This window comes from Myotis myotis, unplaced genomic scaffold (assembly GCF_014108235.1).
Source record: "Myotis myotis isolate mMyoMyo1 unplaced genomic scaffold, mMyoMyo1.p scaffold_m19_p_14, whole genome shotgun sequence".
Taxonomy (NCBI): domain Eukaryota; kingdom Metazoa; phylum Chordata; class Mammalia; order Chiroptera; family Vespertilionidae; genus Myotis; species Myotis myotis.
The window spans coordinates 44,307,980-44,329,968 of record NW_023416318.1 but is presented as its reverse complement, the minus strand read 5'-3'; the positions used below and the strand labels follow the sequence as shown (position 1 = coordinate 44,329,968).

Here is a 21,989-nt window from a genome sequence, read left to right as displayed (position 1 = left end):
CCTATGAAAACTTTCATAAGATAAAATGGTGTAAAGCCAAAAGCCAATCACCATGAATCTATATGGAAAAATTCTTGAGCATCCCCAGATTCCTGAAATAACCAAATAATACCAAGTAACATATAAAGCTGAAATATAATTTTACCATAGACTAATTGATGTAAACACGAGTTACGTTCTTACAACATCTCATCAAGACTAGTATGTAGAAATAAGAAATGTCCAAATCTTATTAGAGAACTTTTATGAGTTTATTTGAGCCAAACCGATGACAACCGCCAGGAAGCAAAATCTCAATGAACTGAGAAAATGCTCTGGAGAATGGCAGGTTTGCAGCCTATTTTATACATTAGGATCAAAGAAGGAGGTGTAAGGACGGTTACATGAAATCCATTTGTGTTAAGATTGAGGGGATGGGAGAAAGCAAAGTGGGGAAATCTCTGGGATTGGATAAAAAGTAAATGGGGAGACACACACATCTTTTACGTTGGTGGGTACAGGACAGTTAATAGCTACCACTCACCGCATATGGAGATGGCATTCGGGGAACAAGATAACAAGGAATCTGTGATCTCTTGCTCTGGCGCAGTGGGTGTGCTTTGACAGGTCTGGAAAAGGAGCAGTCAGATATTTCAAAGGTATATTATCTTAGATGCAAAAAAGACTGTGGATAGGCTCACTCAAGGTTGACCTTTGTCAAGGAAGCTACAGGCCTAGGATGTGACTACCTTGCCATGACCTGCTTTTAGCCGCAGACCACCTATGTGGTTCCTTCCCATCCGAGTCGGTAAGGCCCGCCACGCAGCCCTCCTCCCCTGAGCCTGTCAAGTTTGGGATGGGGCCCCTTTTTTGTCCAGTTCTAACTAAGCACTGTTAACGTAAAATAACCATTGAAACCTGTAAAGAATTTGTGAGTTTATTTGAGCCAAACTGTTGGCATAAGCCAGGAAGCAGAACCTCAACGAATTGAGATAATGCTCTGGAGAATGGCGGGGGGGGGGGGGGGGGGGGGTGGGGGGGGGGTGGGGGGGTTACATTTGTATTTATACATTTGCAATCAAGGGAGGGATGTAGGTGGGTTACATGAAATCCATTGGTGATAGATTAAGGAGGAGGGATAAAGCAAAGCAGGGAAACCTCTGGGATTGGATAAAAAATAAAATGATGGACACATACTTAGGCGGGTGCAGGAGCAATTAACATGATAATGAAGGAATCTGTGGTATCTGTCTGGGCGCCCAGCAGATCTGGTTGTGCCCCAGGGGCTCCAGGGAAAGGAAAGTCACAAGTTACCCAGACATTTCAAGGGTATGTTATCATAGATGCAAAAAGACAGATAGGCTCAGTTAAGGTAAAGGTTGACCTTATCAGTGAAGATACTGGCCTAGGACATAACTGCCCACCATAACTGCTTTAGTTAAAGTTTAATTTCAGACCATCCTTTGTGGTTACTTTAGGTCTCCGAGTTTGCAAGACTGCCATGCAGGCCTCCCCTGAGCCTGCCAGGTCAGCACGTGGCCCCTTTCCTCCACAGCACAATGAATGAGAACGGTCTTATTTGAGGACCTGCTGGACTAACGTAGGACTTTCCTAAAAGCAAAATGGACTAATTTGAACTTTTGAAAAGTGGGGGGTAGATACCTGTAATCACCCTGGGTTAGGTCATCTGAATGTTGACTTTATTACTATTCTTCAATGCTATTAGATTGGCGCACTAGCCATCGATCTGGTTCTCTTCCTATAGTGAGCCGGCTCCTGGTATGTAAACACACTCCTTCCAAGCCCTCGGGACGCCGGGAGCAGCGCTTTCTGTCCGGCTGGGAGACGTTACCTTTCCTGATTTCCAGCTCTTCGGTAGAGCAGAGCGGTGAGGCGGCCAAGGCTCACAGCGCGGACCTGCGGGCTCCGTCTCCAGTGCGTTCACGCCCCTCTCCCGACCGCAAGAAGCCTGTCACCAGCTTCTCCACGTCAAGTCACCCCCTTCCTTCCCCCGCCCCATATGCCAGGACCTGGAAGCGCGCCAGGCACCATCCTTTTTCTGCTTTTACTTCTGCTCTTTTACGACTTGAGGGAACAAAGCCCTTTTCCCTGAGATACTGCTGAACCAACTCACTCTATCCGCAAGATTAAAAGGGCAGCCCAAACCTTCACGCAGCCCGGGCCACCGCGATCGCCGCCCAGAACCGGGGGCGAGGGGCAAAGCCCCTTGGGAAATGACCTTTCACCTCCCTCTCTCCTCCACGCAGCTCACCAATTTTGACGCTAGCGAATGAAGCGATGAGGAGATCTGGTAGGCGGGACTTAGTGTTACTCTCTTCACGCTGATTGGACCTCCACGGTGTGAGGGGCGGACCGCGTGAGCCGGCTAGCAACCTTCCCTCGGTGGGCGGGGAGAAGTGAGGACTGCGCTTGCGTGCCGGGAGGTGGCAGAGTGGCCGAGGCGGATACGCATGCGTGGTGGGCGGAGCTCGGCTCTTTTTACCAATATTACCAGCCCGGCTCTGGCCATCCCTGCCTAGCCGGGGCTGGTGCTTTCGCACTGCGTGCTGGAGAGTCGCTGCCGCAGCGCGAGTGGCCGCTCAGTGTTCGGGTCGCCATGGCAGGTTACGAATACGTGAGCTCGGAGCAGCTGGCTGGCTTTGATAAGTACAAGGTAGCGCGGGCCCCGCGGGCACCCTGTTCTCCTGGTCCCGGCCTCTCCCAGGCGGCGGAGGATTGGCACGGACCGTGTCACCTTGTGCCGCGTGGCCCAGGGCGGGCTGGCGGGCGTTTCTCCGGGGGTCCCGTGGAGTCCTGGGGCCTTGGGGTCGGGGTGCGTGGGACCACCCTCGACTCGCCGCCCCGACTCGGCACCCTCCCGGGATCGCCCTTGCCTTCGGAGACCGCTCGGCGAGAGGAGAACCAGAGAATTCCCTTCGCTTCTTTACTTCATCATCATTATCTTTTAGCCCCCTGAGAAGTGATGCCGTCTATGGGGGGTCTTAATTGTCTTCCTCTTAATGACGTCCCTACCCGCCTTTTCTTGGATACAACTTCCGAGATGGAGATGGCCATTTGGCAGATAGGCCCGGGGAGGGAGTGCCTGCTGAGGCCGTACTGCAGAGGCTGGTGGCGCCTGGGCTGCGGGTGGAGTAAATGCACACAGGAAGGAACTGTGGGGAAAGAGCGCGGGGCTTTGGAGTACATGCAAACCCGAAACCACACCTGATGCCCAAATCCACGGTAATTCATGTATTTGGCCCTGGGCCAAATAACGTGTCTACCGTGCCAAATGATTATAAGAATTTGAAAAGCTCCTGGCACATACTGGGCCTCGAGTAAATGCTTCAGTTTCCCTCCACATCTGGTTCATGGTCATTGCTCCTTTACCAGGGAATGAAACTCCTCTCCCCGTCTCGGTGTCCAGGCGTGAAACCTGGTGGTAACCTTTCATCCTGATTCCTCTACCCCACCCACCAGCCAGTGAATCACCAGATGCTCTGTCATTTTTTAGCCTAAACTGGAAGACTAGTTCCATTACCACACTCCCCACAAACACTTTAAGTAATGTGTTTGTTTGTTTATTTTTCAGTAATGTTTTTATTTTAGAATAGTTTTAGAATATTTTACCATACATTTTTCAGAAAAACTGTGAAGATAGTACAGAGTTCCCATATATTCTACACCCAGTTTTCCTTATTTCTAACATTTTACATTGGTATGGTACCATTTATCACAATTAGTAAACCAATATTTATACATTATTAACTGAAGTCCACACTTTATTCAGATTTCCTTAGTTTTTTAACCAAATGCCTGTTTTTTTGTTCCAGGATCTCATCCAGGACACCACATTACATTTAGCCACCGTGTCTCCTTAGGATCCTCTTGGCTATACACAATTTCTCAGACTTTTGTTTTTCATAACCTTGATAGTTTTGAGAAGCTCTGGTCAGATGTTTTGTAGAATGTCCCTCAGTCGGGACTTGCCTGATGTTTTTCTCATGATTAGATGAGGGTTTATGGGCTTTTGGGAGGATGGTTCATTGTATCGTATGAAGAGGATATGCTGTTGGCCCTGGCTGGATAGTTCGTTTAGAGTGTTGTCCAGATATGTCAAGGTTGTGGGTTCAATCCCTGGTCAGGGCACAAACTATAAGAGCCAACCAGTGGCCGAAACCGGTTTGGCTCAGTGGATAGAGCGTCGGCCTGCGGACTGAAAGGTCCCAGGTTCGATTCCGGTCAAGGGCATGTACCTGGGTTGCGGGCATATCCCCAGTAGGAGATGTGCAGGAGGCAGCTGATCAATGTTTCTCTCTCATCGATGTTTCTAACTCTCTATCTCTCTCCCTTCCTCTCTGTAAAAAATCAATAAAATATATTTAAAAAAAAAATTTAAAAGAGCCAACCAGTGAATGCATAAATAAGTGAAACAACAAATCAATGTTTCTCTCTCTCTCCCTCCCTCCCTCCCTCTCTCCTTCTCTCCCTCTCTCCTTCCTTCCCTCTCTTTTAAATAAATAAATTTAAAAAGTACATGCTATCAACATGACTTATCCCCGTTGATACTAACGTTGATCACCTGGCTTAGGTAGTGTTTGTTCGGTTTCTCCTCCTAAAGTTACTGTCTCTGGAAGGGAGTTACTGTGCACAGCCCACACTCTCCAGGAATGGAGAGTTATGTTCTACTCCTTGAGGGCAGAGAAAAATTTATTTGGAATTGTGCATGGAGGATTTGTCTTCCAATGCATATTTATTTATTCAATCATTTATTTATATTAGTGTGAGTTCATGGGTATTTATTTTATACTTTGGGTTATAATCCAATACTACTTTATTTTGTTGCCCATCTATATTCACTTTTATCCTTCCAATCCTTTTTCTTTGTTTCATAGTGATCTTAAAAAAAAAAAAAAGGCATCTAGTCACAGCATTTCTTTGGTTAAAACCCTCCACTGTCTTTCCATTGCTCTTGGAATGAAGTCCAAAAATCCATAACATGATCTCCATGGCTCCGAATAGTCTATGTCCAGCTTTACATCATGCCACTCATTGCCCCTCCCAGCCTTAGTAGGGCCTCCCCCCGCGCCCCCCACCAACACACACACACCTTTTCCCCAGATCTTTAATGCTGTTATGTCTGCCAGGAATGTAGCTTCCTTCCCTATTTATGTTCATCTTCATATCTTAAATGTTAATTCTTCAGAGAAGCGCTCCCTAATTATTGCTTTCCCCTTAACTGTGCTCAGCACCCTCTGCTTCTTTATGGAATTGGCTCTTTAGTGTATCTCCGCATTAGAATATGATGCCCAAGTAGTTAGACTTGTCTTATGGAATACCGTGACCTGGGCACTGTGCCACTGTGCTTACTAGGCACCCAATAAACCTTTGTGGAATGAATGAATAACTGAAGAAGTCATAGTGGATTGTGTCTAACTGGAATTGGGAAAACTGTAAGGGATCTCAGAAGGTCACGTGGTATATTCCTCGGCCTTCAAGCAGTGTTGTGCCATACCATTGTGAACTGCGGTGCTGCTGACTTGTCTTAAAATTTTAAGTAAAAAGAAGTTCCAGAGCCTTGGTAACCCAAGCCAGGGCTTTCCAGTTTTCATTACTGGGTGTTATTAACCCAGATAACCTCCTGTTTCCTTTAAGCTATACTCCCTTTCTGTTACCTGTTTTTCATGGTAAATATTGACATATAAAACTTTTTCTTCTTTACTAGGATCTGTCTTTCTGGGTAAGTGCCCGCAGAAGAGCTGTTCCATTTGCAGCAATGTCTGTAATAGGGACTCTGACTTTTCCTATAAGCAGTCTTCTCTAGATTGATATTTTCCACTAACTAGGGGTCTTCCTTTACAGAAAGTTTTAGTGTGCTCCTCTGTTCCTGTTTCCCCCCTTCCCTTATCTGACTCACTTCCTGTGTCTGACAGCAGATTTCCTATCATCCTAGAAAACAAAGGTCAATTAAGCAAGCATCCAGTGTTTACTAAAATGTAGTTTGCTAATGTTATTTTAGTTATAATGAGGCTTCTTTTGTAAAAAGGGGGAGGACATACATTTATTTCTTCTCGTGGAGGGTTCTTTACTCAGTACTGTGTTCATTTTATTTTATTTTTAAGTATATTTTTATTGATTTTAGAGAAGAAGGGAAAGGAAGAGAGATAGAAACATCAGTGATGAGAGAGAATTATTGATTGGCTGCCTCCTTCAGGTCCCCCACTGGGGATTGAGCTGGCAACCTGGGCATATGCCCTTGACTGGAATTGAACCTGGGACCCTTCAGTCTACAGGCTGATGCTCTATCCACTGAGCCACACAGGCTAGGGTAGTACTGTGTTCATTTTAAAAAGTATGAATCCAAGGTTGTCCAAAGGAGAAATCTGTGTGATCATTACTGGAATGTGAATCACACCTAGAGACCTTTTCTTCCTGAAAATCACACATTCCCATTGTGTGGTCTTTGATAGTAAGTCATTTATGAGTGCTTGCCGAATGAAAACAGCTTTACCCATAAATGGGTCAAGACTTAAAATACTCAAAAGAGATTGTATTCCCTGATGTGACCCTGTATGTTAGAGCAAAGAGATGTAGAGAAAGATTGATACTATAAAAGCAGCTGGTGGAAAAAATTACTTTTAAACTAGTTTAATGTATCTTTTCTGGAGGTACATCTGAGAGCTACCGCTGGAAACCTGGCAGTTACTCAGAATCACTGCTGAAAGGTGTGCACACGCTGTGGGTCATTAGGTTTCTGGGATTAGGGACTGCAAGACAATTCATTTTCAGTACAGAAGAAAGCATGGATGGGGTCTGTGTTAGATGCTCTCTTAACACTGTGTTCTCTGTTGTGCTACCACAGATTTATTAAGCAGTGAAATAATTAGTGTCTGCCTTCTCTTTTAGGATATGCGCTCTGGGAGGCAGGGCCTTTGGCTGTCTCCTTCAACATGACCAAGGTCTAGCACATGAACAGAATGGGCTCTCAACATATTTATTGAAGGAACGGAAGTGTAAAAGAATAGAAGCCATTGTGGAAGGTGGTAACAGGGAGCTGTGCATCTCCTGGATATCGGAAGGAGACTTTTGTATTTTGAATGTGTAAATGTCAGGGTGTTACTGGGGCGATGAGGAGACCTCAGTTCTTGTCTTCTTGAAGGAAAGATTTTCAGTCAAGAGACAAAGTGCAGCAAAGCAAGCCAGAACTTATTGGCTGCAGCAAAAATGTACTTAGGACAGTGAAACAAGGAAGGGCATAACGGGTGGGGAACCTTTTTTCCTGCCAAGGGCCATTTGGATATTTATAACATCATTCATTGGCCATTCAAAATTATCAACCTAAAAATTAGCCTGCTATATTTGGTCAGACATTTAATTAACTCACCCCCAATGCCTTGATTTCGAGAACCTTATGTGGCCCGAGGGCCCAGGGGTCTGATGTTCCCCATCCTGGAGAAAAGTAACAGGAGAGCCCAGCCTGGGCTGCTTTGGCTCACTGAAAAGTCAGAGAAAAGGGCGCCTGGAGACAGGGTCAGGGGGTTCGCCTGGGATGAGCTGCCTCTGCCCATTGCTCCCCTGGTTGCAAGTCTCGTGGGGTCTCTTAGAGGGAAGAAGGGGGAAGGGAAGGTGCTGGCCCACCCCCAGGGTCCTTCATCTTGAGCTTATTTATCTCTCCCTTGCAGGTGGAAGCCTTAAGGGACGTGTCAGGGGAGGGTCTCAGTAGAATATTCATCAGCTTTCCAAGTGTGCGCTCTCAGGGTCATGGTCTCCACTGATTGGTCCTCACCAGGCCAGGGCGTCATTAGTTAATACACCTGGTCCGGAGGCAGTCATTGTGCCACTTGTCTGGTTTTGCTGCTTTTCTGGGCCTGGAGCTGAAATACTGCTGAAGCCTAGACGTTTCTTTATGGAGGAAAAGTCAGGGGGTCCAAACCGCATGACCAGTGAGTGATACGCTAGGGGAAGGAAGGTTACCCTGGGGCGGAGGTTCTTGTTTTCCCTGTTTGCCCCTTGCTAGGCGTCCAGGGTTTCTGCCCTGGTGAGTTTCTGTACCTTGCCAATCGTCCTTGCTCTGCTCTTGTCTAACTGCCTGTAATGGGTTTAACCATCACTGTTCTCTGTTACAAATGTTCCTTCAGACAATTATGTTTAGCGATTTTACCCTCACGATGCTTATCATTCTTCTCCTCTGCCTATTCTTTAGACAGGTATTGTAGTTGGATTTTCCCATTTATCTAAGGGAGAAACTTCTATTGTGATTTACCTGACCTGACCTGGAGAAGTCATAGTTTTAATTGATAGTGTAGCAGCTAGTTTCAAAATTGTATCGTTTGTTTTCCTTCAAATTGTATCATTTTGCTTCAGAGGAAGTGCTGTTCTGTGAAATAACTTGTTTAGTCCTAGGAATATAATGTGATGAGTTGGTTCTGCTATTATTGTAGTTAATTAATTTGGCTGTCAATAATAAAACCTGATTATAGGAATCGTGACTATTGTGAATTAATTATGGTTATAATTAAGGTTGTTAAGAGAGACGTCATCTTAATGGTAATGCTAAAGAACTAGACTCTGGTCTTCACCCTTGCTGGCTCATACAATTTAATTTTTTTTTTAATTCAAAAAGCATTTATTGAAGGCTCAGTCTGTCAGGCAGTGCACTGGGGCGGCGAAAGTTAAGCTAGGCAAAAATTCTGCCTTCAAGGGACCTAGTTTGTTGGCATATAGACAAGTAAATAGCTACAAATAGTTAATAAATTAAGTTGGGTAAGTTCAGGCTGCTATGGGAGAGGAGAAGGAAGCAGCTCCTGGGAGTGAGGGATGGCGCTGAGAAAGGCTTCAGAGAAGGGAAGGAGAGGAACACAGCGCAGCCTAGAAAGATGAAGGCTGAGTAGCCCCCGGTAAGGCCAGGTGAGGAGGGGAGAAGGCTTCGCAGAACAAGGCAGCAATGGAGTGCAAAGGGCTAGAGGCCTGAGAGGTTATTTTCTGGGAACCACAAGAGGTTAGAATCAGGGGTGGGCAAACTTTTTGACTCGAGGGCCACAATGGGTTCTTAAACTGGACCGGAGGGCCGGAACAAAAGCATGGATGGAGTGTTTGTGTGAACTAATACATGTTAACACTGCTGCTGGTGAAGGAGCGGAGGGGAGAGCAAGAGAACCCTCTGCCGGATAGAACAGCCGAACGGGCCGGATCTGGCCCGTGGGCCGTAGTTTGCCCACGGCTGGTAGATGTTTATGCAGAATGGTGGAGTGGCAGGAGATGAGACTGGAGAGGGAGGCGGGCACTGTCGGAGGAGTTGATGTCAAGGTCTTGTGGATTTTATCCTGTAGGTCAGTGTTTCTACAGTCCAAGGACTATTGGTGTCAGAATCCTGTGGGGAAAATGTTGTTTTTTAAAAAAATACGTTTTTATTGATTTTAGAGAGAGAGAGGAAGGGAGAGGAAGAGAGAGAAACATCGATTGGCTGCCCCCTGCAGGCTCTCTACTGGGGATTGAGCCCACAACCAGCTGAGCCACATTGGCTAGAATGGGAAAATGTTTTTAATAGCAGATTCCTAGGCCCACTTTGGGAAATTCAGATGAGATAGCTTGCCATTATCTGCATGTTAAACAAAATACCTCTTGGGTACGTTGTAGTGCTGTAGGTTTTAGGGAGCCACTTAAGATTTTTGAACAGGATCAGATTTTAATATTAGGAAGCTCACCTTGGCAGCTTATAAAAAATGAATGTATGGAGGTGGAGTGGAGGTAAGGGTGATCTGGAGACAGACCTCTTAGGATCCTCCTGAATAAAACTAGGTAAGAAACTCTGAGCAATGGGGATCAAAAAGGAGTTTTGGGGATTCTAAAGATGGAGGTCACAGCTGGTTTACCTACTCCCTGCATTTGCCCCAGCAGATACGGTTAATTGACACACATCTCCATTTCTCTTGATAAGTCAGGCTATTGGACAACATTGGCCTTGAACTTCTTGTCAAGAATTCCCTGACGCTGATGATTGCTTGTCCTCTTTAAAAAGGGTGTTTGTTCTCCAGTTTGCATTTCCCTCCTAATCTGTATGCTCATGCAGGTCTTTTGTTCACTTTACCTGCCTGAAACCTATGGACATTTGAGTTTGTGATCCTTGATTTAAGATTTTAAGTTGACAGAATGTGGTAACTGACTAGCTGGAGGTGGCGGTGTGGGGGGCAGAGGATGAATAATGGGGAGGAGTCTGGGATGACTCAGGTTCTGGTGGGATGACTTGAGTAGAGGTGGCAGTCACTGAGGTAAAGATTTTATAAAGTATTCACTCTGAAAAGGTGCCCTTGGTAACAATAGCACCTAACATAGTTGAGGAAAAAAAATTAATTCTCTTGATAGCCCAATGTAGAGATATTAATATCTCATGAGTAATCAGACTCATGAGAGTTTGATCTTTACAGAAGCAACAGTTTAAATGATAAGTGATGCTGAATCTGGCAGGATAACTAATCTTTTGCATGAGGCACTTCTCTTAGTCAGGGCCACTTGAAGGTGTAGTTTGTGGACTTGAAATTAAAACAAACAAAAAAAACAACCTTCATGTTCTAAAGAAATACCATTTGTGGATAAATTGCTTTCCTTTACAGGAATATTTCTGTAATGATTTAAAAGATTAGAACACTTTCTTCCTGCTCTCAGCCACAGTAGAAAAATGAGAAATTCTTAATCTTTTGATTTTCACTGCAGGCTGACTACAGTATCATATGTTCTTTATGGCACATGATGTATGGCATATCCCTACATATGCTGTAGTTAATTAAGCATAACCTCTTTATTGTGCCTTGGTTGATTTGAATAGATTTGAGGAAGTGGCCTCTCCCATCTGTAAGAACATTAATAAGGCTTGAAAAGCCCTTTTGTGGTCCTAGATATAGATTTACAAATGTCTCATATAATTATTTTTGCAGTTGGTAGAGACCGAAGAGTCAGAAGGAGTGAAAGAAGGATGGATGGGAAACTTCTGCAGAGAGAGATTAAATGGTAGGGAAGAAGGTTACTACATTTTTAGGTGCTGTTTGGAGGAAACATCTTGAATTGGTTCTTTTACTACTTTCTAAAATATCAGTTCATTGACCATGGCTTGTTTTTCTAACTGCTGTAATACTTAAATGTCAGAAGAGCTTCTTTGCTGAAAAAGAATGTGGAGGTTGGGAAAGATGTTCCAATCAGACCGATGGGAAGGAAGGCACAGAGACCAGGAAGACCACAGTAAGTTAGAGGCACAGGGAAGTGCTGGGTATGTGAGGGACAGGCTGAGCCGAGTGACGGAAAGCCTAGTGAAGGGAGGCTCAGTGAAGAAAAGTTGCAGTGGCAAGAGCAATGTGATCATAAACACTGAAGAAGAATAATAATTCAGCAAACATTTACATAGCATTCACTATATGCGTTACGTCTATTGTCTCATTTAGTACCCACAAGTGCCTTGTGAGGTGGAATCATTTCCCCATTTTACTGAGACACGGAGTTTGAGTAACTTGCTCAAGGTTCCCACAGTTGAAATTTGAGCCGAGGCAGCCTGGGTCCCGAGTCCATGGTCTTCATGCTGTGCTGCCTCTGAAATCTAAGCATGAAATATAAATTCTGCCTTGTGGTTACTGGGTATTTTGGATAAGATACATAAACATTAGATAAAGAACTTCATTGAATCTGTGCCTAATGTTTGCAGATGGGGAAAACATATAGTGACAAGAATTGATTTTGATTTCTCTTCCCCCAGTTTTAAATTGGTAGGGGCAGGAGGGCTTGCATGTCTTACATTTAGTTGAGTGTTGAGCACCTCTCATTTGCTATTAGCTGTGATTGAGATAAAAGGCTTTTGATTAAATAATTAGCTTTGGGACTAAAGTTAGAAAGAACCCAGGTACTACTAGCTCTGTGATCTTGAGCAGGTAATAGTCGCCGTAAACCAGGTTTCCTTATCTGTGAAAGGGGTAGTTTCTACCTCAGGGTCATTGTCAAAATTTAATGAGTTAATATTTATAAATTGCCTGGCACATAGTGCTAACATAGCGTTAAGTAAATAAAAAATAACAGTTGACACTTGTGCTTCCCTGCTTTCGGACATCGCATATATCTAACATAGACACACGCCCACACCCCAGGAAGTAATACCAAGAGAAAGTATATTTTAGGAAAGGAAGTGAAGGGTGGCAACTGAATGGACAGATAGGAAGAGTAACTGAGGAGTCTGTGTCCAGTTTGGATCCCACAGATATCTTTGACTTCAGATTTCTTCCTCTGTTTATCCGTGTATAATAGTTCAACAGGCGGAAGAAGTACATTTTCTCAAATACCACTCTCCTATTTAAGAATCTGCAGCCCCATCCAAATGTTTAAGTCTCGTATCCACATTCCTCAGCAAGGATTTCAGTTCCTTCACTGAACTCGTCCTCCTTTTGTTTTATCTTCCCATCTCTTGTTAGTGATTATAAAGTAAGTCTAGCAGGCAAACCTGCTTGTCTTCATGACTTGTTCGTTCTTGTCTCATTGTTCTAGCTCTTCTCCAGTCTTCTCTCACCACCATCTTCTCTCTGACGTCTTAGTAGATTAATTGACCATATTCAGTGACATGTGATCTCACTGCCCACTGATTCACGTTTTCTGTGGGTGTAGTTATTAAAGTCTCGTATTAATAAGTAATTTAAGAAACGTGTTATTTCTGTCCCCTTTTTTAATTTTAAGTTTTGTTTTGGAGTTTTTGCATCATAGTAGAGTGTTCCTAGCACAATGCCTTGCATTTAGTGAGCATTAGTGAGCAGTAGCTGAATTTTATCCTACTTCTCTCACTTGCAGTGCAGTATTTAAAGTCATCAAAGGAGGTGTAGGTGTTGACCACTAAGCTGATGCTGTGGCTTGTCCGTCTGCTGAGGAGTGGCGGGAGTGTCTTTAATGTTCGTTGTCACCAGCGGTCCTTAAACTTGAGGGTGCCTCAGGATCACCCGGCTGGTTTGTTGGACGACAGATGGCTGGGCTCCACCCCCAGAGTCTCTGATTCTGTACATCTGGTGTAGGGCCCAAGAATTTGAATTCAGTTTGGCGACTACATTTTGAGAACCATCTCATCAAAGAAGTATTCAGTTGTACTGCAGTCAGAAGAGCAGTTAATAAAACCAAGAAATGAATGTAGAGGAATAAGAAAGTATTTGATGTTCATAAGTTTTCAAGCGTTAGGGAGTCTTAATTTTTGTGTCTGGGAACCCCCGGATATCTTTTATTAGAAAAGAGAATGAAGTGTTTTCAGAATTGTGTATTAGCCTTCTATAGCTGGGTAACAAATGACCACAGACCTGATGGCATAAAACAACACACATTTATCATCTCAGTTCCTGTGAGTCAGGAGTTTGGGCATTGGTTAGGTGGCTCCTCTGCAGTTCAGGTGTCAACAGGACTGTGTTGTCATCTAGATCTTGGGGTTCCTCCTCCAGGTTCGTGTGGTTGTTGGCAGAGTTCAGTTCTTTCCAAATGTAGGGCTGAGGCTCTTGGCTCCCAGAGGCTGCCTGCTTTTCCTCCCCACATTACCTTCACCATAGGCAGTTCACATCACTGCTGTTTGCTTCAAGGTCAGCTGCAGACTCTTCTCTAAACTGCTAAGATGGAGTCTTATATATGAAACTAGAGGCCTGGTGCACGAATCCGGGGTGGGGTCCCTTGGCCTGGCCTGTGGGGATCGGGCTGAAACCAGCTCTCCAACATCCCCTGGGGGTTCCCGGATTGCGAGAGGGCAGTTCTTGGGTGATGCCCCCGGAATCGACCTCCCTCCTCTCTGGTTCTGGGTGAGTCACCGCTCGGTAGCTCCTGCGTTGAACGTCTGCCCCCTGGTGGTCAGTGCGTACATAGCTACTGGCCGGTCGGCTGGTCGCTTAGGCTTTTATATATATACTAGAGGCCTGTAGCACGAAAAGATTCATGCCAGCTTAGGCCCAATCTCCCAGGGAGCGGGCCCAAACCAGCAGGTGGTCATCCCCCGAGGGGTCCCAGACTGCGAGAGGCCACAGACCGGGCTGAGGGCCCCCCCCCCCCCCCGCACAAATTTTTGTGCACCGGGCCTCTAGTTTAAAAATATTTGTTAATTTTTCCATCATACTTTTAAGTCTTGAAACACTTATGAGGAAATATTTTCTGCATATTCATAAAAATTTCAGGAAGAAATTTTGACCTTTAATTATGATTTTAAAAAAATTAGACACTCAAATTGAAACCAGACAATCAATGGGTCCAGGCTGCCTGTCACTCCTTGAGCCAAGTAAGCAGAGACAGGGTTGAATCATATGAGCGTTTATTCCAATAATGCTGGCAGTATGGGAGAGCAGCAGGCCATCTATGAAAATCTGCTCTGCACCCCCACCATAAGCCAGCTGCTTATATTGGGGTGGACAAAGATTCCATGGGGAAGTAGGCAAAAGGAATAAGAATAGGTATGCAATACGGGTGTCACTGGCATGGGGAAGTAGGCAATGCCAGCTGGGGTGAGACTCCATTGTTTGGGCAACCAGGTTGTTAATCTTTCCATGATAAATGAGAGTGGACGGAATTTCAAGGTTGACTCCAGGTCTCTGGAGTATACAACTCCCAGCCAGGTTAGAATGTGCTTTCTTAAATTAGAACAAAACAATCAAGGTTAACAGAGCATGATTAATATGTCTTAAAACTACAACTAGTCCCCAATATTCTATTTCTGCACCTAAGAAAATGCTTACTACTTACTTTATATACATACTAAGCATAAGTACAACATACAGGCAAACTTTTTTCAAACCTGTGACTAGTGTAGCATTGTTTAAATGGTGGCTGGACAAATTAGGTAATGTTCCCACTTCTGGAGGTGGGAATTGTCCCTTACCGATTTTGTATGCCTTCTCCCCCACACCTCGTGCAGTGCTCTCTGTATGCCAGGCACTCCAATGTGTGTGTCTGATGAATGTCATCAACAGCACTTTTAAAGTTTTACATTATTATATACAAATATTTGTTAAAATTTCCTTTTTTTTTTTTTTTTTTTTTTTTACTAAATAGCTCAATAACTTAAATAACACTTACTGTGGGGGCAGGTAGTACTATAATTGCTTCATGTGTATTATTAGCTTAACTAATCCTGGCAATCCTTTAAGGTAAAAGTTATTATCCCCATATTGCAGGTGAAGAAACTATGACAAGTAACTTGCTCAAGGGCACACAGATAGTAAGTACACTAGCAATGGTATCAAGAGGTAAAACAACTGGATTCCTCTAAGTCCAGGGATGAAGGAGGTTGAGTGAGAAGGTGCATGAGCATGTTTGAATGCACACAGTGTGCATATGACCAATCTTGATTCTGTATAGTAAGTGAGAACTTAGAAGCAGTATAGATTTTTCTGTTGAAACACGATAATATTATAAAGGTTGAGTAAAAAATAGCTGGCTGTGCTTGACAGTTTTTGCCTCATTTATATTGCTCCTCCAGTTTTATTATTCAGATGATGACATCATGTAAATAGACATATTCTCCAATTTACTCTTGTACTGTTGTTTTCAGTTTAGAAATTGTTCTGTTTGCTAGCGTGTAAAGGTTAACTCTGAATATTTTCTTTCATTTCTTAACAGTACAGTGCTGTAGATACCAATCCACTCTCTCTGTATGTCATGCATCCATTTTGGAACACTATAGTAAAGGTAAGATGATTAATAGGCATGCATTTGTTTTAGTAAGTTTAAAATTTTAAACTGTTTAGTAATTTTTATAGGTATCTTATTAAAACTGTCCGGTCATTAACTGTAAATGACCACCTGCTGGTTTGGGCCTGCTCCCCGGTCACTTAGACTGTAAAACTGGACAGTTTTAATAAGCTATCTAGAGAAACTACTCCTCTTATCTCCTTTCCCTTTTGATTTATCTCATTGTTGAAATCTCAGTTTATACTCTGGAATTCATAATTTTATAAAATTTTCTAAAATAAATGTAATGTTCATTAAATATAGAATTATTTAAAACAGAATAGAAAGAAGAAAGAAGTGCTTTCTTCTATCAATTGCAGATTGTGGTTTGCATTTTATTATAAATAACTCCTGCATATGATCTTTGAGAGAGAGAGGAAGGGAGAGGGAGAAAGAGAGAGAGAAACACCAATGTGAGAGAGAAACAGCAATTGATCTCTTAAATTATAGCTTTTATTATAATTTAAATTTGCATGTTGTGCTGTGTGTGGAAAGAGATATTTCTCTACTTTAATTATATTCTAATTATTTTGAAAAATATAGGTATTTCCTACTTGGCTGGCTCCAAATCTGATAACTTTTTCTGGCTTTCTGCTGGTTGTATTCAATTTCCTACTTCTGGCATACTTTGATCCTGACTTTTATGCTTCAGGTAAGATTATTAATTTTAGTATAAAATTTGAAATGTCCAGACAGAGAAATGATATGATTATTTTCTGGTTTTATTAAGATGCTATATTTTTGAAAAGTTTTAGGTATAATAAGGGTATATAAAATGTCAAAATTGGGTATAAAAGCTAAGATGTGTTTTCACAGTCTGTATGTGTGTTTCTATTGAGTTCTAGAAACTAACTTGCCTATTTAATTTAGAAATGCTATCCAAAAGCATAAGGTTTTAGTAAATAAAGAATAACTGGATTTATAAGAAGATACAGGAGTAGGACTACAAAACTGCTTGAAAATGAATTTAAGTAGAGTCCAACCTACCTACCAATTCCAGAAATACCTCTTCCTTTGTTCTAGTTATGGGAGAAAAATCCCGTTTTCTAAAGGGAATGTAATGTTGCTCTCCCTCTGCTCAGCATCCTTACTTCTAACAATTCCCAGTTTCCTCTAAAAATGGTTGTTAGACCTTTAAGTATTTATTGACAGAGTCTGGATCCTTATTGGGGAAGACAGGGAAAAGTCACTTTGGGGAGGCAGTTTCCAGCCCGCTCCCACCTGGGATTCCAGTGTCTTCTCTCACACCTATTCCTGTCTTTGCTGACTTCCTCACCCAGCTTCTGCTCTGGCAATAGGAGTGACTCCGGGGTGCATTTGGGCTGGGGGTGGATACTGCGAGACAGGATCTATTTTTATCATTCATCCAGTTGATGAAGTTGCGAGGAATAGAAAGATGAAGGCAGATTAGTATTTTTTCATTCTAAGTTAGAGAATGTATTTTCCAATAAGAATACTTATAAATGATGTAGTCGGGAGTTTTAGTATTATAATTCATCTGTGTTCTAGGTTCAGCAGACTTTTGTGGACTAACCTGGAAAAATTAACAATCACTGAAAGCATTGTTTTTGTAGGAAAGTTTGGTGTTTGAAACACTTAGGAGTTTTGCTGTTATAGAAATTCTGTATACATACACCTAACTTTATCAACTGAAACTTTTAGCCGTAGCTTCTGTCCATGTAATAAAATGGTCATGGAAGATGATAAAGTACTATATGAATAATAAGTAAGATTAAATTTCATTAAGTCTGGTTTTGATACTGTGTTTTTTCAAATTTGTATTTTTTTTTTTTAATATATTTTATTGATTTTTCACAGAGAGGAAGGGAGAGAGATAGAGAGAGTTAGAAACATCGATGAGAGAGAAACATCGATCATCTGCCTCCTGCACATCCCCCACCGGTGATGTGCCTGCAACCCAGGTACATGCCCTTGACCGGAATCGAACCCAGGACCTCTCAGTCCGCAGGCTGACGCTCTATCCACTGAGCCAAACCGGTTTCGGCTCAAATTTGTATTTTAATCCTCAGGACAGCCTCAAAAGTTTACTTTCTAACTAGAAATATTATTTTCTCAAATTAAATAAGAATACTTAGTTATTAAGAGAACTAAAAACATGTAAGTATTATATATATTTTCCCGAATCATATAAGTTGAAGGACCAGATCAACCATTTAGTCCCAATACATTTGAGAAATGAAAGACAGGTGAGGTTAAATGACACATTTAGGTCACAATGCTCATCGCTTACAGAGGCATGACTAGAACCCGGGCCTCCTCATTCTAAGTTGTTCTATCTTAGGGGGTAAAAGTGAGGTGCAGACATTTCATTGTGATTCTGATGCCAGAATCATCCACTTGAGGTCACCTATCTGTACCAAATCAAAAGGTCTTTTGTTTAGCTAATTAATGCAGTAAGAGAGTATAGGTTGAAGGCTCAATACATATTTGTAAACAATGAGGATAAGATTAAACACAAGCATTTTTACATTCTAAAGACGTTTTTCATTCTACATAAGATTTTTAAGATGAATAATCAGTCGTGAGTTATGATTTAAGCTCAAAATAAATACCTATTGTTTATGAGGGGTTGCACAGTTCTTGTTTCTTTTTTCCAGAGTTTATTGATATTTTTTAATATTTACCTAGTTCTGTATTCAAAATATATTGTACAGTATTGTAGCTTCTATTTAATAAGTAGAAACTTGTTTTACCTGGCAGTATATACCATGGTAAGAATGATGGTACTTAGACTGTATTACACTCTGAGTTGCTTTCCTTTGCAGCACCAGGTCACAAACATGTTCCTGGCTGGGTGTGGATTGTGGTGGGCATCCTCAACTTCGTTGCCTACACTCTAGGTAAGAAATTGGCAAATACCACCTTAGTCAGTGGCTGGTGAATCTGTCAGCAAAGATAGCCAACCACTAAGTTAACATTTTTTCCTATGCTTACTTCATTTTAACTAGGGTTTATTAATATCCTGTTCAATTTAATAAATATGTTTTTGAGTTTCTCTGTGAAAAAAAAATTGTTGTTCATTGCTAGGGATTTAAAGGATAAGATAGGAGTTGGCAAGCTATCACTTGTGGGCCAAACTGGCCTGTTGCCGGTTTTTGTAAGTACATTTTTATTGGAACACAGCTGTGCTCATTCCTTTACATGTTGTCTATGGCTGCAATCTTGCAACAAAGGCAGAGTTGAGTAGTTGCCAACAGAGACTGTATGGCCCAGAATGTCTAAACTATGCCCTAGCTGGCTCTTTACAAAAAATATTTGCCAGCTTACAGTATAAGACATTATTTTTGCCTTAAGTTTGGGAAGCAGTGCTGACATACCAAATGACTGCGGAATACTGAGAGGTCCTATGTAGAGCACAGTGGGAGAACAAATAGGCCAGTGGTCAGTTCTTATTTGGGGGAAGGAGTAGTCAGGGAAGTCTACTGTACTAGGCTATACTGTCTGCCCCGCCAAGAATGCTTTTCATTGGATCATCTTGAATGGCTTGTCCTGAATTCTCTTGATATCCTTTCCTGCTTTATTTTTCTCCGTAGCATTTAAAATCATATGACCTGGTAGCCATTTACTTGCCTACCTGTTTGTTGTCTGTCTGCTCCAAAATATGTTTCTTGAGGAGGATGGTACTTTGTTTTCACTGCTGTGTACCCAGAGTTTAGAACATAGTAGGCACTCAGTAGATAGTTCTTAAATGCTTGTGAAGTACAGACCCTGACTTCAAGTTGCTTAGACCTCTTCGGATAAAAATGCCTTACACATAAAACCAGTATAATCTGGTGCGTAATTATGGTGGATGACCAGAGCTGCCAGAGTTTGGGGAACGGAGAAAGTGAAGTCTAGAAGAATTAAGGAAAGAGCTTAGTTACATATTTAGGTAGAGGATTCTGAACATCAAGTTATTCAAGATCAGAAGGTTTTAAAATTCTGCTGTTTGGTTGCCCAGGACTGCAGGAGGAATTAGCCTAATTCTAGGAAAGGTGAAGCTGGCCTGTGGCCTCTAACTCTCTGACTTCTAACATTGAGCATTTCATAAAGAGCCCTGTGACACACTGTATACTCTACCTGTCTCAGGCCCACAGCTCTGGCAAGAATCCTGACCTAACACGATTTGCTGCAAAATGTATCTTGAACTAACCTGAGGCAATTTACAACCTTTTATTCTACTAGTGGGACTATTCTTACATTTTGCTTCAGAAATATTAATGTGTTTGATCACAGTGTGCTGCTCTAGGTCCTACTGGGTTTCTTGAAAATATATAGCAGTGATGGCAAACCTTTTGAGCTTGGCGTGTCAGCATTTTGAAAAACCCTAACTTAACTCTGGTGCCGTGTCACATACAGAAATTTTTTGATATTTGCAACCATAGTAAAACAAAGACTTAAATTTTTGATATTTATTTTATATATCTAAATGCCATTTAACAAAGAAAAATCAACCAAAAAAATGAGTTCGCGTGTCATCTCTGACACGTGTGTCATAGGTTCGCCATCACTGATATATAGCATATTCCCTGAATTACCTTTCTTAAAAAAAACCCCACTCTGGGGGAAGAGATCAACCAAAGGATTTGTATACACGCATATAAGCCAAACCAATGGACATGGACAACAGGGGGATGAGAACATGAGTGGGGGAGGGGGGGTAGTAGGGGGGGATAAGGACACATTTCTAATACCTTAACTAATAAAGAATTAAAAAATATATATATAAAAATAAAAATATTGAAGATGATGAAAAAAACAAACACCCACGCTGAAGCATATCGAGACCTCAGACTTGTGGCGCTAGAACGGGTTCAGTGAGAAGATGCACAAAACCTAATTAATATGTAATGCATGGGTTCAGTATTTATTATAACCGTAGGAGTTGCACTGAAAATAGGAAAATAAGCCAGCAAATAATGAGAAAAGTCTTAGGAAATATTTTAGCTACTTAAGGGCATTAAGACCTTATATAAGAGAGAACTGCAGTCTTTGGGCAGGAGTTTGGCATTCATCCTTAATATATTCAATATTTTTGAAAGCCTTCTTTGTCACAAACTGAGCTGGGCACTGGGGTAATACTGTGGTGAGCAAGAAACACAATACAGTAATTATAAGGCATTTCTAATTCCCTAAATAGGAATCTTTACAGTTAGCCTAATTCTAATGCACTTAGTTATCAAAACTGTTTCTTTTGAGAAATTTTTATAATTCAGAATTTTCTTTTTTAACTAGATTTTACCATTCTCTTTCTCTCTCTCTCTCTCCTCCTTCCCTTCCTTCCTTCCTTTTTCCCCTTCTTTCTATGTGCTCCTTCATTTCCTCACCCCCAGGGTTCCTCTGTTTCTGCCCTTAAATGAAGGTACTCTATTATACTTGATCCTTAACTTTCTTTCTTCTGATATTCGGGGTAATCCTGATTCTTAACACTATTGAGATGACTCTTTTGTTTATAGCTAGCTGTTACTTATCTTGAGTTACTAATAATAAGTACCCTTAGGTTGAATTGCTTGACATTACCGTGTGGATACCCTGCTAACACTTCAGTTCCAGCCTCTGAAATTGTACTCAGCATCTTTTCTATCATTCTTGTTCCTTCTACCGACTTCCTTGTTTCAATTAACACTACCACTGTAGTGTTACCCAGACTGGAAACTTTGGAGATGGTCTTCTTGTCCTTTGGCCTCACCTCTCTTTTTTTGCTACCTTGTCGTTTTTATTTTATATCTCACCAGTCCCCAGCTTTTCATTCATACCGCATTCCATCGCAGTGTTAGCTTACTAATTGCTCCTCTTCCAGCTTGTCATTCACACTGATGTCAGGGGAATCTTCCGGAAACACTTCATTGACTTCACCCTTGTCACTCCCCTGCTCAGATACTTTTAGTAGCCCTTCCTCCTCCCTAAAACTTTTAAATTGGCCCAAACCTCCCTTTTAGCCTCTGTGTACCGCCCTCTTCACATACTACTTTCTAGTCAAACTAAACTGCTTGGCTTTCTCAGAACAGGCATGTGCTTTTCCGTCTCGGTGTTTTTGCTGGTAGCACTCCCTCCCCTTGAAATGGCACACTCCTTTATCTCTTGTCTACTGAAACCCAACTCATTCTGTATGTCCCCACTCAGATTCCATCTTGTCTTCCAAGCCATTCTAGAGGTCTTAGCCTGAAGAGAGCCTGTCCCTTTTCTGTATGTTCTGTGGTGTGATATGCTATGTCTTTAATGACCAATTTTTTCTCCTTCCTCAGTTGTAAACATAAACTTAGTTTATTCTAAGATTCTTGTAATCCCTACAAAAT

General features: G+C 42.1%; 1 protein-coding gene and 1 long non-coding RNA gene across 2 annotated transcripts in view; one reads left to right on the top strand and one right to left on the bottom strand.

Moving 5' to 3' along the window:
* Positions 1 to 232: 232 nt before the first annotated feature.
* Positions 233 to 2,301, bottom strand: LOC118669205. Its single transcript, XR_004971912.1, has 2 exons — positions 1,832 to 2,301; positions 233 to 608 (listed from the first exon to the last, which is right to left on the bottom strand). It is a non-coding gene; the product is annotated as an uncharacterized LOC118669205 (long non-coding RNA).
* A 182-nt stretch (positions 2,302 to 2,483) lies between these two features.
* SELENOI (selenoprotein I) overlaps positions 2,484 to 21,989 on the top strand; it is a 34,976-nt gene continuing 15,470 nt past the window's right edge. Inside the window, exons 1-4 of the mRNA XM_036335126.1 lie at positions 2,484 to 2,653; positions 15,583 to 15,651; positions 16,237 to 16,345; positions 18,480 to 18,554. Coding sequence (XP_036191019.1) covers positions 2,597 to 2,653; positions 15,583 to 15,651; positions 16,237 to 16,345; positions 18,480 to 18,554 — 310 coding nt within the window. The 5' untranslated portion in view covers positions 2,484 to 2,596. The remainder of the gene's footprint in view (positions 2,654 to 15,582; positions 15,652 to 16,236; positions 16,346 to 18,479; positions 18,555 to 21,989) is intronic.